General features: G+C 35.8%; 1 protein-coding gene across 5 annotated transcripts in view; it reads left to right on the forward strand.

Moving 5' to 3' along the window:
• The window catches only part of APOOL (apolipoprotein O like), a 141465-nt gene that overhangs the window by 106183 nt on the left and 17352 nt on the right, over positions 1 to 17930 (forward strand). For 4 of the 5 annotated variants that reach the window (XM_035028808.1, XM_035028812.1, XM_035028809.1 and 1 more), the window contains exons 6-8: positions 1152 to 1243; positions 7427 to 7540; positions 7751 to 7868. In XM_035028808.1, coding sequence (XP_034884699.1) covers positions 1152 to 1243; positions 7427 to 7540; positions 7751 to 7868 — 324 coding nt within the window. The remainder of the gene's footprint in view (positions 1 to 1151; positions 1244 to 7426; positions 7541 to 7750; positions 7869 to 17930) is intronic. The other variant, XM_035028810.1, reaches the window with a different exon arrangement.

Genomic DNA, 17930 nt, shown 5'->3' on the forward strand with positions numbered 1-17930 from the left:
TCTTTCATTAACATTGCCTGCAAACATCCCCAGTTATTTTTCACCTTAGTCTTTACTGATATATCAAATAGGCTGTTCCATTTTTAAAGTAAGGGTTGTAAGGTTGTAAGGGTTTCAGAGAATAAAAGTACTTACCCCAACTAGAAATCCCATCATCTAAATGCCCAGCTCATATTTACAGAGTCCAAGGTACCCATTCAAGCATTTAAGATACATATTGTTTTGAACCAGTGGTCTGTTGGAACTAAGCTAGGCTATATGAAGTTACTAGTGACATTGTATTTGGAAGATTTTTTTTTTTAAGGATTTTGCTGTAAAAAAAAAAAAAAAAGTTTGGGGGCGCCTGGTTAGCTCAGTCAGTTAAGTGTCTGACTCTTTATTTTGGGTCAGGTCATGATCTCAGGGTTGTAGGATTGAGCCCTGTATGGGTGGAGGTGGGGAGAGGGAGGTGGAGTCTGCTTCTCTCCTTTTCCTTCTGTCCCTCCCCTTGCTTGTACTCTCTCTCTTTTTCTCTCTCTAAAATAAATAAATCTTTAAAAAGTTTGAAAACGTCTCTTAGTTTAGGCACTTTTGGAAATGAATACATTATCTCAAGTTACCTGCAGTTATTAAATTATTACTTCTGTATTTTAAATCAGTGACATGAAGGAGTTATATACCTTTTAAAGTCCTTAACTGATTAGTTAGTTGGATCTTTCATGTTCCTAAGGACTTAATCGAAACAGGATATGTAAAGAGAGTCCATATCGCTTTAACATGGTGTCACAAGTATAGTAGTTCATCAATTCTTTATATTACCATGCCCTATTAGATACTTGAAAAAAAAAATGTGCTTACAACTTTGAGTTTCTTAGGACATGAAAAAAAATACCTAGTTTTAAAAAAGAAAATCATCAACTCCCTTTGTGTAGCTAATTATCAGTTTTAAATTGAGAATACTTTTCTAAAATTGGACATGACAACTAAGAGGTATTAGTTGAATTGTGATCCTTAAGGATTTTTTAGCTACCATTTTGATTAGTATTATTACCTAAAGAATAAATTGATGTAGGTTAATGACTTGAAAGGGAATAAAGAGGACATTAAAGTTATAAAAACATTGTCTCTGCTAGCATCTGTTTGGAGTTTAATAGTTTGTTTGAATTTCATAGGTTCTAGGCTTAAGAAAATTGCTTATCCACTGGGACTGGCCACTTTAGGAGCAACTGTTTGCTACCCAGTTCAGTCAGTAATAATTGCAAAGGTAAGTTCCTTTTAAGTGATAGCTACATTTCAGTATTTGTTTAATCTCTTAGTGTGACAATATTTAAATGTCCTAAGTATCTGCAACATTTAATTTCCAGAGAAATAAAGTGAGCATCAACTCTTACTTTGGCAAAATCGCATTACATTTCAGCATGGTAAATTCCATTCTTAATTACATAATCATCACAAATAGGATAAATTTTTTGAAATATAATTCAAAAATATAAATGCTGCTTTGAGGATTGGGTTCAGAGACACAGAATTAGAATTTATGGGGAGAAATACCACTCCATTGCTGAGCTATGTGAAAGTCAATTTTTAATTAACAGAAAATTATACCTGCTGGATGCTGTCAGTTCATCAGATTAGTATAAGAATCAGCAAATTGGTAGATAACAGAGGCTTCTGAAGGTAAAAAAAAAATCATATATACAAATTCAATTTTGATACCACCTAGAACTAAGTAACATTTTCCATGAGTCCATATTATAGCTGTTTTGTCATTTTCTTTTTTTTTTTTTTTTATAGCTGTTTTGTCATTTTCTTATGAGCTTACCTACAAATCCAAACATTCTCCTAATGATTTGAACAGTTTGTGCCAGTATTTTACTTTTAATACATATTCAGATTGAGAAGGAGAGCTTTGGGTACTGCAGTATTTTCTTCCTTTCCTTCTTTTCTTAATTACCAACACTTAACATTTCCCCCTCACACTTGAAGCACTGTGTAGTGTTACCAGAAGAATTTTCTGTACTTGTATTCTCATTACTACATCTCCCTAATTATTGATGTAGATAAAACTGCCTACTCAGTATTTTAAGAATGACAAGGATATAGTGCCCTATGTAGTTTGTAATGTGATGAAGCTATAAAAGTTTATAGCAAAGAGAGCATTATTCATTAAATCTAGTTATAGTTGAGACACTTGGTCCAAAATGATCAACTTATTTTTTATAAATCTTTCCTAAGAATTTATATAGGAATTAGCCACTTAAATTCATATCATATTCATGCTGAAAGAAACTTCTGAGTTTCTTACATTCAACTTCCTCATTTTCTCATTTACTGATAAGAAAACTGTGGCCAAGAGAAGTTTCACAGTGACTGATTTTGTCCAGGGTTGTCTTCTGCTTCCCTGTCCATTTCTCTTCTCAATATCTAATGCTGCCACTGAATCTTTTTGTTTATTTAGAGTTAAATAAAATTTGTAACTATTCATCCTTAAATAATTTAAGCATTATAGAAAAGTATAGGGAAAAAAAACAATTAACCATCTGGAATTCTTTCATCCAGAAAAATATCAGTGTTAACATTTGGTAGAATGTTGTCTAGACATTTCTTTATGCATATATAGAGGTAGAAAGATAGATGGGTGAATAGGCAGATACAGTTTCATAATAACAGGATAATATTATAGTATACATCTTATTTTTAATTTTAAGAATAAAGTATTAAACTTAATTTTACTCTAACAGAAGGAAAATAAAAACAGAAGAATTCCTGAACTTCAAATAAAAATTTCTATGATAAAAGAGTTATAAATGTGCTTTCCTGAAAGTTTTTCTATGGTTAAATGCTATTACTGAAATTCCTAGAGTTGAGACCCTTGCTTTTCCTTTGACTGGCATATAACAATGCCATGTGTAATATCTGCTGGATTCTAATATATATATATATATATAACATAGATTCTTAACCTGAGATCCATGATAGATTTAGGAGTGACTCCACCACCCGAAACTATGAAAAATTTTATATATACAATAGATACCTTCTAATTTGGTATTGTTGGGACCAGTAGTTAATAATTAATTAAAAATGTTAAAGTGGAAAGTTTTTAAAAGTCACAAATATGGGGCGCCTGGGTGGCTCAGTTGGTTAAGCGACTGCCTTCGGCTCAGGTCATGATCCTGGAGTCCCTGGATCGAGTCCCGCATCGGGCTCCCTACTCGGCAGGGAGTCTGCTTCTCCCTCTGACCCTCCCCCCTCTCATGCTCTATCTCATTCTCTCTCTCAAATAAATAAATAAAATCTTTAAAAAAAAAAAAAAGTCACAAATATGGACCTTAAATATTTTATTTCAAATTATAAATGTGTGTCCATTTTTCTCTCTTTTGAAGTAGGTATTTTCTATGAGTATGGGTCTCCTAGTTGAAGATCATAGCATCTTTCTTATAGTTAGCCATATCTGTAGTATGTCTTCTACTGTTTTCAGTTTAGATTTCCTTTAAATAGAATGAACACTTAAAAACATTTTTAAAATAATATGAGTGCAGAATCCTCTTAAATTGTTATTATTTCTCCCAGCCTTTAACAGTTGACTTGCCCACCTCTAATTTAACAGTAGTTTGGTAAATCATTTTTTAGTCTTTACAGAGCATTTAACTTAATTTTCCTGTAGACAACAATTCTCTTCACACTCATATTTCATCCTATTATGTTACATTTATTTTTTTTAATTATAGTAAAACTGATATAGAGACTTAGAAATAAATACAACTGATTCTTGGTAAGTGCACAAATCACTTCTGAAAGACAGTACTTAGATATATTTGAGAGAACCTGCTATCGATGAATATTCAGCATTCTATAAACATCATTTAGTATACATTTTTAAGACACCTTTACTTAATCAGACAAGTCTCTTAAAAGGATATCAAATGAGAGCTCTTCTGCTATATGGATAGTTTCTTCTGCTATATGGATAGTTTACCTTTCAGGAGATTCTCCAAGAGGTCTATGACATAAAAAAAATCACAAAATGGTAGTCTAGAAGGCTCTTTGAAAAATAAGTCACACTCCAGTTATTCACCATTTCAGAAATATACTTCAAGATGGGATTACTTTTTGCTTTTTATGGTTTTCTTCACACTGTTTTCATTATTAACTTTAATAAAGAGTATCAAGTAATCTGTCTTTGAAACCTATAAAATACCTAGGAATAAACTTAACAAATAATGTTCTAAGATCTATTTATTAAAAACTATTAAACTATAGTAGGAAGGGAAAAATTAAGGGGGGGAATTGGAGAGGGAGACAAACCATGAGAGACTATGGACTCTGAGAAACAAACTGAGGGTTCTAGAGGGGAGGGGGCTGGGGGGATGGGTTAGCCTGGTGATGGGTATTAAAGAGGGCACATATTGAATGGAGCACTGGGTATTATACGCAAACAATGAATCATGGAACACTACATCAAAAACTGATGATGTAATGTATGGTGATTAACATAACATAACAAAATAAAATTTATAAAAGAAAAAAAACTATTAAACTTTAGTGAAAGGCATTTTTAAAAATTTTGAATACATTTAGAGATATATCTTGTTTCTAGATGAAAGGACTGAATATTGGAATATAGCATATGTTCCCAAATTTAGAAGTTTAATTTAGTTCTTACAGAATTCCTCGATTTGTAGGGAGTATGACATTCATTCAACCAGTATTTGTTGTCCATTTACCATGTATTGGTAACTATGCTAGCATAGACAATAAAATAGACCAAAAAAAAGAGAGAATATCCAAAAACAAATATATCAAGTATGTCTTTGTATATATTGTGGGGTAAGGGGAGGGTATAGTAAAGGTAGCATTTCAGATCAGCGTGTAAAGAAAGAATGGATTGGGGTGCCTGGGTGGCTCAGATGGTTAAGCGTCTGCCTTCGGCTCAGGTCATGATCCCAGGGTCCTAGGATCGAGCCCCACATCGGGCTCCCTGCTCAGCGGGGAGCCTGCTTCTCCCTCTTCCTCTCCCTCTCCACTCCCCCTGCTCATGCTCTCTCTCTCTGTATCTCTGTGTCTCAAATGAATAAATTAAAAAAAAATCTTAAAAAAAAAAAAAAGAAAGAAAGAATGGATTGGTTATTCCAGACATGTGTTGGAATAATTGACTTTTTGGAAAAAAATCTTAGACCTTGCAAAAATAAATTTCAGGTGGACTAAAGATCTAATCATAAAATATAATACTATAAAAATATTAGAAGAAAGAAGATAAATACCTCTGTAATGTTGAGATAGGAAAGGCACTCTTAAGCAAAACACAATCCAGAAACCATCAAAAAAATTAATGTATTTTACTACATCAAAATAAATACATTTCTTCTGATCACAATATAACATTTACAAAGTTAATGGGTAAATTAAAACTGGGAAAACTATTTGCAACATCTATAACAAAGGACTAAATAATGGCCTTCCTATAAATGGATAGAAAAAAGATAAAGGCTTTCTAAGAAAATGAAGAAAGTAAACAAACAAGCAATCCACAAAATAAGAAACATAAATGGCCCAATATGAAGGATGCTTAACTTTATCAGCAATCAAATAAATGCAAATTTAAAGATCATTTAGATATTGGCTTTTAGTCTTTCAATTTGATAGAGATTTAAAAGACTCATAGTAATACTGCTTCTGGTAAATGGGGTATGAAAACACCTTTTTGGTCGGAGTATATATTACTACAGTGTATTGCTGACTTTATGGAGGCAATGTGGCAATATTATCAAAAATTAAAATGTATATAATCTTTAATCCAGGTATTTCACATCCAGGAATTTGTACCAAGGAGACACCACAAAGATGTGTGGTCCCAGTTGTATGTGTAAGAATGCTAATCACAGCATGCTTATAATTGCCCAAAAAAGGGAAACATCCCATATTCCCCAAGATAGGGGATTTATTAAACTAACTGTGGCATATCCATTGTAGAATACTAACTAGGCAGCTATTATAAAAGAAGCAGATCTACAGGTGTATAAACTGATATGGAAACATCTCTGACAAATTATTAAGCTTTTAAACTATCAAATCTCAATATGTATAGTGTGATCCTATTTGTGTTTTTAAAAAGGAAACAAGCTAAGTGTATATGTGTGTAGTTTATTTTAAAATTTATTTTAAAACATAATTGAGATTGTAGTGTAGAATCTGTTCTCTAATCTCGTCTTTTCAATTCAGTGGTTCATGGAAATCCATATCAGTGCATATAAATCTAAAATCTACCTCATCCTTTTTGGTAGAGGTATATTAGTATCAACATTCCATTTGTTTTAAAATGTGTATATGCATTTGTTTTAAAATGTGTGTATGTATCTAATGCACATATAAGGAAAATCTCAGGAAGAATAGCCACACAACTGTGACCAAAGTTACATTGTGGGGAGGAAGAAGACTTCCTTTATATTAGTGGTTTGATTTATTTTTCTTAAGTGTAAGTATATACTTAGCAAAAAAATTCTATTTTAAGCAAGAAAGTCACAGTTTTTAAAAGTTCTTTAAGTTCATGTTTATAAAAAGTATAACCCTGGAAAGCTTCCAAAACCTCTTTAAAACTTGAAAAGTCAATAGCTACTGAAATTACTTTAGCCATAAGGAACAAAAAGATGGGGAAAGAACAGAAAGAAGGAATAAGGAGATTTTTAAAGGGAAAGAGCTATGAATGAAAGTAAGAGCAGCTTCAGGAATTCACTCACCATCCTTGCCTCTGCTTTGGTGTGTTTGTAGTTCATTTGTATTTTATGTTTCTACCAAAAGAGAGTATTATTCTCTGGAGAAATACATTAATACTTTATGACAGGAGAAAGCACCAGAAAATTTGAACAAAAGTACTAACTTCATAGCATCTTAAAATCTTATTTTCTGTTTATTATCTCAAGCTGTCTTTCCCAAACTTCTGTTAAATAAAAATAGTTTTAAATTCACATATTACAGTGTGAATGCAAACTATACATTTTTAAGAATTTATTTTTCTAAGAGCAGTTTTAGGTTCACAACAAAATTAAGCAGAAGGTACAGAGATTTCCCATACACCCCCTGTTCCCACACATGCTCAGCATCCTCCATTATCAACATCCCTTTTCTACATCCCCCATTAGAGTGGTACATTTGTTGCAATTGATAAGCCTACACTGACACATTATCACCCAAAGTCATAGTTTACTTTAGGATTAACTCTTGGTGTTATACTAACTATACATTTTTTTAGCCTTTTACATGAGGCAAATAATTTTTCATATAAGATTTAGAAAATGGGGTTTTCTGTTATATGATCTAGAGATTTATATCTTTACTATTGATTCTGACCTGAGTGTTCACATAAAATACCTGACATAATTTTTTTTAATACTTGTTATTTTGACTTTTAAAAATATATCTTATTTGACTCACTTCTTGTTTTAATTAGGTAACTGGGAAAAAGGCATATACTACAAGCCAGCAAATTTATGAAGCAGTTAAATCATTGTGGACAAAAATCAACAAAAAAGAGTCATTTCCTAAACCTAAAGAAAAATCTAAGGTAGAGTTTAAAGGGACCAAAAAGGGAGACACTTAGTTTTGTTGGTTGGGGTGGGGGATTGGCTTATAATGGGAGCCCTGAACAGAGGTCAAGGATAGAATGAAAGGAGATGAAGGAACATAATATCTTTGCATACTATACGTTTTTAAGATGTTTTATTGTTTTAGCAAAATGATTTACTTATGAAAGAAAAATCTTTTTGGTAAACAGCTAGGAAATTCTGCTGAAATAGAAATACCTGCAAAAACAACTGACAGCCTGAAATACTCAGTGCCCTTGACAACAGAACTCAGCTCTGAAACAAAGACAAAATCAGAATCCACCTCAGGTTTGTTTGAAATAATTCAATTTTGTTTTCATTCTTTCCTTAAATAATGTTATCGTATTATTAGGAGTAGTTTGAACTTACGTGCTTTTTCATAAATGTTTTTTCTTTCTCATATCTGTAGTCTATATATCTTTATAGATTGTGAGATACTTGGGTACTTGGGACTTTTTCTAATTGTCACATTGTTCATAATACCCATCTTTGCATATGGTTGTGTGGAGTAACACTGGCGGGTTGGGTGAGTGAAGCATTTAGTATCACTTTGTAAATGTGAGCTTTGTAATTAGGTGGAGAAAAATGTGCCTTTCCAGATTTTATCAATTTACAAGCTATAAGTATGAGTCGTATCTACATAGAAGAAATACTGACTTTCCATTTCTTGTGCTATTTACCCCTATCAGTCTTAGTTTCCACCATCACTTTTATTTAGTTTAGATACTAGGAGAACATTCAGAATGAAATAGTAAAATAACACCAATCATAATACTAATAACTTTTTTAATATTAGATACTGGCAATTGATACTTTGTGAGACCAAACAGTGACAATTATACTTTCTAGGCAAATACTACAGTGGTTTTACTGTAATCTTTGAGAAGGTAACAGAGTGTTAAATACCATTTTAGGAGTGTATTCACATAAACTCACCAGTCCCTGGGTTATACAGGATTGTCTATCTGTACAATGTGAATGGTACTACCCATTGTTTTATTGCAAAGGAAATAGGGCCAACTTAGAGATAAGGAAGTAGAAAATAATGATAATATCTGCCCTTTACATTGTGCTTACTGTGATATAAAAAGCTATAAATATCATATGTTATTTCTCACCCAAAAGGCAAAACAAAACAAAAAACTCTTGTGCATATGTAATTATAATCATTGCATAATGAACAGACTGAAACGCAGGAAGCTTAAGTAACTTGCCCAAAATCATATAGCTTATGAGTAGTAGATGTATTCATAGCCTAGATTTTCCTAATACAAGTCCAAGCTCTTTCTACTGTATATAGATTATCTAATTTAAAATCAGAGTTTAGTCTCTAATTTCAGCTACCTCCTCTATCTTAATTTTTATAAAACCTGTCACTGAGTAACAAACCTGATAGGAGTTTTACAGTGTTCTCCTATCACCTCTCATTTCTAATCTGTTGGTTTACAGTATTTATTTTTTTATTAGTTACTTTCAATTCTGGTATAGTTAGCATACAGTGTTATATTAGTTTCAGGTGTACAACACAGTGATTCAACACTGCCACGCAACACCCTTTGCTCATCACAACAAGTGTACTCCTTAATCCCCTTCAGCTATTTCACCCATCCCCCACCAACCTCCCCTCTGGTAACCTTCAATTTGTTCTCAATAGTTAAGAGTCTGTTTCCTGGCTTGTCCCTCTTCCTCTATTTTCTTTTTTCTCTTGCATGCATGCAGATATAGATAGGTAGGTAGGTAGGTAGATAGATGGATAGATAGGTAGAGATATAGAGATAGATATATATATAAAGGAGATGTGGTGTGTGTGTGTGTGCATATATATATCGATAGACTTTTGGGCTCTTTCCATGTTTTGACTGCTGTTGATAATGCTGTTATAAACATTGGGGTGGCATGTACCCCTTCAAATCTATATTTTTGTATCCTTTGGGTAAATACCTAGTAGTGCAATTGCTGGGTTGTGGGGTTGTTCTATTTTTAATTTGGTGAGGAACCTCCATACTGTTTTCCAGAGTGGCTGCACCAGTTTGGATTCCCACCAGCAGTGCAGGAGGGTTTCTTTTACTCCATCCTTGCCGACTCCTGATGTTTCTTGTGTTGTTGATTTTAGCCATTTTGACAGGTGTGAAGTGGTATCTCATTGTGGTTTTGATTTGTATTTCCCTAATGATGAATGATGTTGAGTATCTTTTCATGTGCCTGTTAGCCATCTGTATGTCTTCTTTGGAAACATGTCTGTTCATGTCTTCTGCCCATTTCTTAACTGTGTTGTTTTTTGGGTGTTGAGTTTGGTAAGTTCTTTATAGATTTTGGATACTAACCTTTTATCAGATATGTCATTTGCAGTTATCTCCTCTGATTCCGGAGGCTGCATTTTAGTTTTCTGGATTGTTTCCTTTGCTGTGCAGAGGCTTTTTATCTTGATGTAGTAACAAGTTGCTACAGCCAGGTCAGGGAGGTTTCTGCTGTGATGTCCTCTAGGATTTTGATGGTTTCCTGTCTCGCATTAAGGATTGTTCGTCCATTTTGAGTTTATTTTTGTGTATGGTGTAATAAACTGGTCCAGTCATTCTTCTGCATGTGGTTGTCCAATTTTCTCAACATCATTTGTTGAAGAGACTGTCTTTTTTTCTTTCTTTCTTTTTTTTTTTTTTTTTTGGAATGGGAGTGCTAGCAAGGAGGGAGGGGCAGAGGGAGAGAGAGAATCTTAAGCAGGGCCTACACTTGGAGCCTGACATGGGGGCTTGATATCATGCCCCTGAGATCATGACCTGAGCCAAACTCAAGAGTTGGACACCCAAGCACCCCAAGACTTTTTTTCCATTGGATATTCTTGCTTTGTCAAGATTAATTGACCATATAGTTGTGGGTCCATTTCTTGGTTTTCTGTTCTGTTCCATTGATCTATGTATCTGTTTTTGTGTCAGTACCATACTGTCTTGATGACTACAGCTTTGTAATATAGCTTGAAAGCTGTACTATAGCTTGAAGTCTGGAATTGTGAGGCCTCCAGCTTTGCTGTTCTTTTTCAGGATTGCTTTGGCTATTTGGAGTGTATTGTGTTTCTATACAAATTTTAGGATTGTTTGTTCTAGCTCTGTGAAAAATGCTGGTGGTGTTTTGATAGGAATTGCCTTAAATGTGTTGATTGCTTTCTAGTATAAACATTTTAAAAATGTTTGTTCTTCCGATCCTTGAGCATGGAATGTTTTTTGACTTCTTTGTGTCCTTTTCAGTTTCTTTCGTAAGTGTTCTATAGTTTTCAGGGTACAAATTTTTTACCTCTTTGGTTAGATTTATTCCTAGGTATCTTATGGTTTTTGGTGCAATTATAAATGGGATTGGTTCCTTGATTTCTCTTTCTGCTGCTTCATAATTGGAGTATAGAAATGCAACAGATTTCTGTATGCTGATTTTATTTAACCTATGGCATTGCTGAATTGATATATTTAGTTCTAACAATTTTTTGGTGGAGTCTTTTGGGTTTTCTACATAGAGTGTCATGTCATCTGCAAATAGTAAAAGTTTGACTTCTTCCTTGCCAATTTGGATGCTTTTTATTTCTTTTTGTTGTCTGATTGCTGAGGCTAAGACTTCTAGTACTCTGTTAAACAACAGTGGGGAGAGTGGACATCCCTCTCTTGTTCCTGACTGTAGAGGAAAAGCTCTCAGAATTTCCCTATTGAGGATGATATTGGCTGTGGGTCTTCTGTATATTACTTCTATGATGCTGAGGTGTGTTGTCCCTATCCCTACATGGTAGAGGGTTTGTATCAAATATTGATGCTACATTTTGTGAAATGCTTTTTCTGCGTCTATTGAGAGAATCATATGGCTCTTATCCTTTCTTTTATTAAGGTGGTGTATCACGTTGATCATTTTGCTAATATGGAACACCCCTGCAGCCCAGGAATAAATCCCACTTGATTGTGGTGAATAATTCTTTTAATATACTGTTGGATGTGATTTGCTAGTATCTTGTTGAGAATTTTTGCATCCATGTTCATCAGGGATATTGCCTGTAATTCTCCTTTTTGGTGGGGTCTTTGTCTGGTTTTGGAATCAAGGTAATGCTGGCCTTGTAGAGTAAGTTTGGAAGCTTTCCTTCCATTTCTACTTTTTGGAACAGTTTGAGAAGAATAGGTATGAACTCTACTTTAAATGTCTGGTATAAATCTATTGGGAAGCCATCTGGCTCTGCATTTTGTTTGCTGGGAAATTTTTGATTACTGATTCAATTTGTTTGCTGGTTATGGGTCTGTTCAAATTTTCTAATTGTTCCTGTTTCAGTTTGGGAATTTTGTATGTTTTTAGTTATTTGTTCATTGCTTCCATATTACCCAGTTTGTTGGCATATAATTTTTCATAATCCTCTCTTAAAATTGTGTTTCTTTGTGTTGGTTGTGATCTCTCCTCTCTCATTCATGGTTTTATTTATTTGGGTCTTTTCTTTTTTCTTTTTGATAAGTCTGGCTAGGGTTTATCAATTTTATTACTTCTTTCAAAGTACCAGCTCTTAGTTTCGTTGATCTGTTCTACTGATTTTTTTAATATGGTTTATTTCTGCTCTAATCTTTGTTATTTCCACTCTAATCTATATTATTTCCCTTCTTCTGCTGGCTTTATGATTTATTTGCTGTTCTTTTTCTAGCCCCTTTATGTATAAGATTAGTTTGTGCATTTGAGACTTTAGTCCTTCTTGAGGTAGGCCTGTATTGCTCTATACTTCCCTCTTAGGACCACCTTTACTGTATCTGAAATGTTTTGGACTGTCGTGTTTTCATTTCTTTGTTTCCATGTATTTTTTTTTAATTTCTTCTTTAATTTCCTGGTTAAGTCATTCTTTCTTTAATAGGATGTTCTTTAACCTCCATGTATTTGTTGTCTTTCCAAATTTTGTCTTTTGGTTGACTTCAAGTTTCATTGCGTTGTGTTCTGAAACTATGCATGGTATGATCTCAATCTTTTTGTACTTGCTGAAGCCTGATTTTTGATCCAGTATGCGATCTGTTCTGGAGAATGTTCCATGTACACTCGAAAAGAATTTGTTTATTCTGCTGCTTTAGGATGAAATGTTCTGAATATATCTGTTTAGTCCATCTTGTCCAGTGTGTCACTCAAAGCCATTGTTTCTTTATTTTCTGCTTAATCTGTCCATTGCCATAAGTGGGGTGTTAATATCCCCAGCTGTTACTATATTCTTATCACTGAGTTTCAGTGTGTTTGTTATTAATTGATTTATATATTTGCAGCTCTCTATTGGTATAAATATTTACAATTGTTAGATCTTCTTGAGAGATAGACCCCTTAACTATGATTTAATTCCCTTCTTCATCTCTTGTTACAGTTTTTGCTTTAAAATCTAGTTCATTGATAAATGTATGGCTGTATGGCTATTCCGGCTTTCTTTTGACATCCATTAGCATAATAGATGGTTCTTCATCCCCTCACTTTCAATCTCCAGGTGTCTTTAGGTATAAAATGAGTTTCCTGTAGGCAGCATATAGATGGGTCTTTCTTTTTTTTATCCATTTTGATACCCTATATCTTTTGATTGGATCATTTAGTCCATTTACATTCAGAGTGACTATTGATAGATATGAATTTAGTGACATTGTGTTATCTGTAAATTGGTGTTTCTGGTGATGTTCTCCTTTCCCTTCTAGTCTTTGTTGCTGTTTGTCATCTTTTTCCCTACTCGAAGAGTTCCCTTTAATTTTTCTTGCAGGGCTGGTTTAGCGGTCACAAACTCCTTTATTTTTTGTTTTTCTGGGAAACTCTTTACCTCTCCTTCTATTCTGAATGACAGCCTTACTGTATAAAGTATTCTTGGCTGTATATTTTTCCCGTTCAGCACTTGAATATATCATGTCACTGCCTTCTGCCCTGCCATGTTTCTGTGGCCAGATCTGCTGCAAACCTGATCTGCATTCCCTTCTTGTTTAAGGACTTTTTTCCCCCTTGCTGCTTTCAGGATTCTTTCCTTGTCTGTGTATATTGTGAATTTGACTATGATACGTCTTGGTGTTGGCCAGGTTTTGTTGAATTTAATGGGAGTTCTTTGTGTTTCTTAGATTTCAATGTCTGTTTCCTACCCCTGATTAGGGAAGTTTTCGGTTATACTTCGCACAAACAAACGTTCTGCCTCTCCTTGTCTCTCTATTTCTTCATGGACTCCTTTGATTTGAATGTTATTACACTTTAAGGAGTCCTCAATTCCTTACATCTACATTCATGATCCAGTACGTTTTTTTACCTCTTCTTTTCAGTTTCATTATTTTCCATAATTTTATCTTCTATATTACTGATTCATTCCTCTGCTTCATCCATCCTTATCGTTACATCTAGTCAGATTTTCATCTTGGTTATAGCATTTTTTACCTTGGCCTGACTAGCTTATAGTTCTTTTACCTCTGCAATAAGGGATTCTCTAGTGTCTTCTGTGCTTTTCTCAAGCCTAGCTAGGATCCATATAATCATTTTAAATTCTGGTTCAGGCATCTTACTTATATCTGTATTGATTAAATCCCTGGCGTCATTTCTTCTTGTTCTTTCTTTTGGGGTAAATTCCTCCATATTGTCACTTTCTCTAGGTCACTGTTTTTTTGTTTCTTATTGTTAGGAAAGCCTGTTCTATTTCCGCTCCTGAGAGTAATGGCTATTTTAAGAAGAGGTCCTGTACTGTCTTGGACCTAGTGCTTCATGAGGTGTTTCAGAGTGTGCACTCTGCTCTTGTGTTTTGGCTCCTCCTTTCCTCAGGGCAGTACTCTGCAGAGTTTCTCCTTGGCCTGCCGTGAGGGGTGTTTGGACCATGTCTACTGTGTGGCAAGGTTAAAATAGCTGTGTTTTGGTCTACTTGTTAAAAAGTAGATGTAAATAAATAAATAAGGTTAAAATAGCTGTGTTTTGGTCTGCTTGTTAAAAAGTAGATGTAAATAAAAAATAAATAAATAAGTAAGTAAGTAAGTAAGGTGGATCCCATTTCCCTTAGAACTGAAGCTTTGCAGCACTCTGTGAATCAGTAGACTTGGTGCATGCAAGGGGTTTGTGCTAATCTTCTGGGGGAGGGTGCTGCTGCACTGATTGTCATGCACACTTGCCCTAGTGAAGATGCACCTGGAGGGCACTGGGGGACAGGGCTTGGTGGAAGCAGCTCTGGCCTCCACTGAGTGGCTCTGTGTTGCTCCCTGAAGTCGGTTAGTGCTAACTGGTGGAGGAGGAGTGGGGGAGGAAGGTTCACCCTGCTCTCTTGTCCCTGGAGCAGGGAATTCATACCCGCCACTCTTCAGGAAGCCCTCACCGAAGAGCAAACAATCGCCTCTTTGTGTCTCCTCAGATTCCATCGGATCCCTGTCTTTACCCTCTCTGGGGGTGTCCGAGCTATCTGCCTGCCAGGCACCACAGTACTCCTGTGTTTTATCTCAGGCCTGCATCTGGGTTTCAAAACTACAAATTTTAGGGACCAACTCGGTGTGGACCTGCACTGATCCTGTGGGTGAGGGCTTAGCTGTGTTGTGACCTGTGCTGGTCTTTCCCAGAAAAGCAGTAGCACGAGTGTGCAGTGGTTCAGAGTTTATGTAAGGCACACTGAAAAGCCAGCGCCAAGGTTTGCTCCCCACAGCTGGTATCTTTGTTCCTATACTAGTGAACAGGGCAGCACATTGGTACTGCCAGCTCTTTTGTCCCCAGAGATGCTGTGACATCACTCCCAAGTGCACTTCAGGAACAGGAACTTTCTCCTCACGTGACCCAGGGGATCCTCAGACCATGCTGCCAGCTCCTGGGTCTCCCCGCCTTCCTTCCCTACCGGAGCATCACGAAACCCACCAGGCATGACCCCAGTGATAGTGCAGACTTCTAAAACTTGATTTTGAGCTCTGCTGCTTATAAAAACTTGCGGTAGTCAGCGCCTTTCATTTTCCCAGTTAGTAGTTTTGGGGAAGAGTTTTTCTTGTGCATTCCCTGCACTCTTTCTCTCTCTTTCTCTTGCTCCTCTCTCCATGATCAGGGCTCCCTCTGCTCTGCCACACCCACAGTTCTTTTAAACTCTCCACAGCATCTACCTTCCCAAAGGTGGCTGTTTTTCTGCCTGTAGATGTACAGTTTGTTCTCTCTGTCCTCAGATTTCTTGGGTGTTCAGAATGATTTGATATTTGTCTAGCTGTGTTCGAGGGATGAGACAAGCTTAAGGTCCCCCTACTCCACCATCTTAAATCCTCTGCCACATCTTCTTTATGTATTCATCAGTCAGTGGACACATGTGCTGCTTCCATATCTTGGCTATTGTAAATAATGCTGTTACAAACATGGGGTGCTTGTATCCCTTTGAATTAGTATTTTTTTTAATTTGATTATGTTAATCACCATACATCACATCATTAGTTTTTGATGTAGTGTTCCATAATTCATTGTTTGCATATAACACCCAGTGCACCATTTAATACGTTCCCTGTTTAATTAGTATTTTTATATTCTTTGGATAAATACCCACTAGTGCAGTTGTTGAATCATAGGATAATTCTATTTTTAACTTTTTGAGGAACCTACATACTGTTTTTCAGACTGGCTGCCCCAGTTTGCATTCCCACCATCAGTACAATAGGGTTACTTTTTCTCTACATCTTCCCCAATACCTTTTGTTTCTTGTGTTGTTGATTTTAGCCATTCTGACAGGTGTGAGTTGATACTGCATTGTAGTTTTGATTTGCATTTCCCTGATGATACATGATGATTAGCAATTTTTCATGTGTCTGTTGGCTATTGGTATGGCCACTTTGGAGAAATATATGTTCATGTCTTTTACCCATTTTTTATTTTTATTTTTTTTTTCTCTATTATTATTTTTATTTTTTTAATCTTATTTTATTTTTTTAAATTTTATTATGTTGTGTTAGTCACCATACAGTACATCATTAGTTTTTGATGTAGTGATCCACGATCCTTTGTTTTCGTATAACACCCAGTGCTCCATGCAGTACATGCCCTCCTTAATGCCCATCACCGGGCTAACCAATCCTACCTCCCCCCCCCCTCTAAAACCCTGTTTGTTTCTCAGGTGCATAGTCTCTCATGGTTCATCTCTCCCTCCCCCTGCCCATTTTTCCCTTCCTTCTCCTAATGTCCTCCATGTTATTCCTTATGTTCCACAAATAAGTGAAACCATATGATAATTGACGTTCTCTGCTTCACTTATTTCACTTAGCATAATCTCCTCCAGTCCCATCCATGTTGATGTAAAAGTTGGGTATTCATCTTTTCTGATGGTTGAGTAATATTCCATTGTATATATGGACCACATCTTTTTTTTTTTTTTTAAGATTTTATTTATTTGCGAGAGAGAGAATGAGAGACAGAGAGCCTGAGAGGGGGGAGGGTCAGAGGGAGAAGCAGACTCCCTGCCGAGCAGGGAGCCCAATGTGGACTCGATCCCGGGACTCCAGGATCATGACCTGAGCTGAAGGCAGTCGCTTAACCAACTGAGCCACCCAGGCGCCCCAGGACCACATCTTCTTTATCCATTCATCTGTTGAAGGGCATCTCGGCTCTTTCCACAGTTTGGCTATTGCGGACATTGCTGCTATGAACATTGGGGTGCATATGGCCCTTCTTTTCACTACATCTGTGTCTTTGGGGTAAATACCCAGGAGTGCAATTGCTGGGTCATAGGGCTCTGTTTTTAAATTTTTGAGGAACCTTCACACTGTTTTCCAAAGTGGCTGTACCAACTTGCATTCCCACCAAGAGTGTAAGAGGGTTCCCCTTTCTCCACAACCTCTCCAACATTTGTTGTTTCTTTCCCTGTCCATTTTTGCCATTCTAACTGGTGTAAGGTGGTATCTCAGTGTGGTTTTGATTTGGATTTCCCTGATGGCTAATGATGATGAACATTTTTTCATGTGTCTGTTAGCCATTTGTATGTCTTCTTCAGAGAAGTGTCTGTTCATGTCTTCTGCCCACTTTTTGACTTGATTATTTGGTTTTTCGGTGTTGAGTTTCAGAAGTTCTTTAGATTTTCGATACCAGCCCTTTATCTATAATGTCCTTTGCAAATATCTTCTCCCATTCTGTGGGTTGCCTCTCTGTTTTGTTGACTGTTTCCTTTGCTGTGCAGAAGCTTTTTATCTTGATGAAGTCCCAAAAGTTCATTTTTGCTTTTGTTTCACTAGCTTTTGGAGATGTATCTTGAAAGAAGTTGCTGTGGCCGATGTCAAAGAGGTTACTGCCTATGTTCTCCTCTAGGATTTTGATGGATTCCTGTCTCACATTGAGGTCTTTCATCCACTTTGAGTTTATCTTTGTGAATGGTGTTAGAGAATGGTCGAGTTTCATTCTTCTGCATGTGGCTGT

This window comes from Mirounga leonina, unplaced genomic scaffold (assembly GCF_011800145.1).
Source record: "Mirounga leonina isolate KUSES-001 unplaced genomic scaffold, KU_Mleo_1.0 Mir_204, whole genome shotgun sequence".
Lineage (NCBI taxonomy): Eukaryota > Metazoa > Chordata > Mammalia > Carnivora > Phocidae > Mirounga > Mirounga leonina.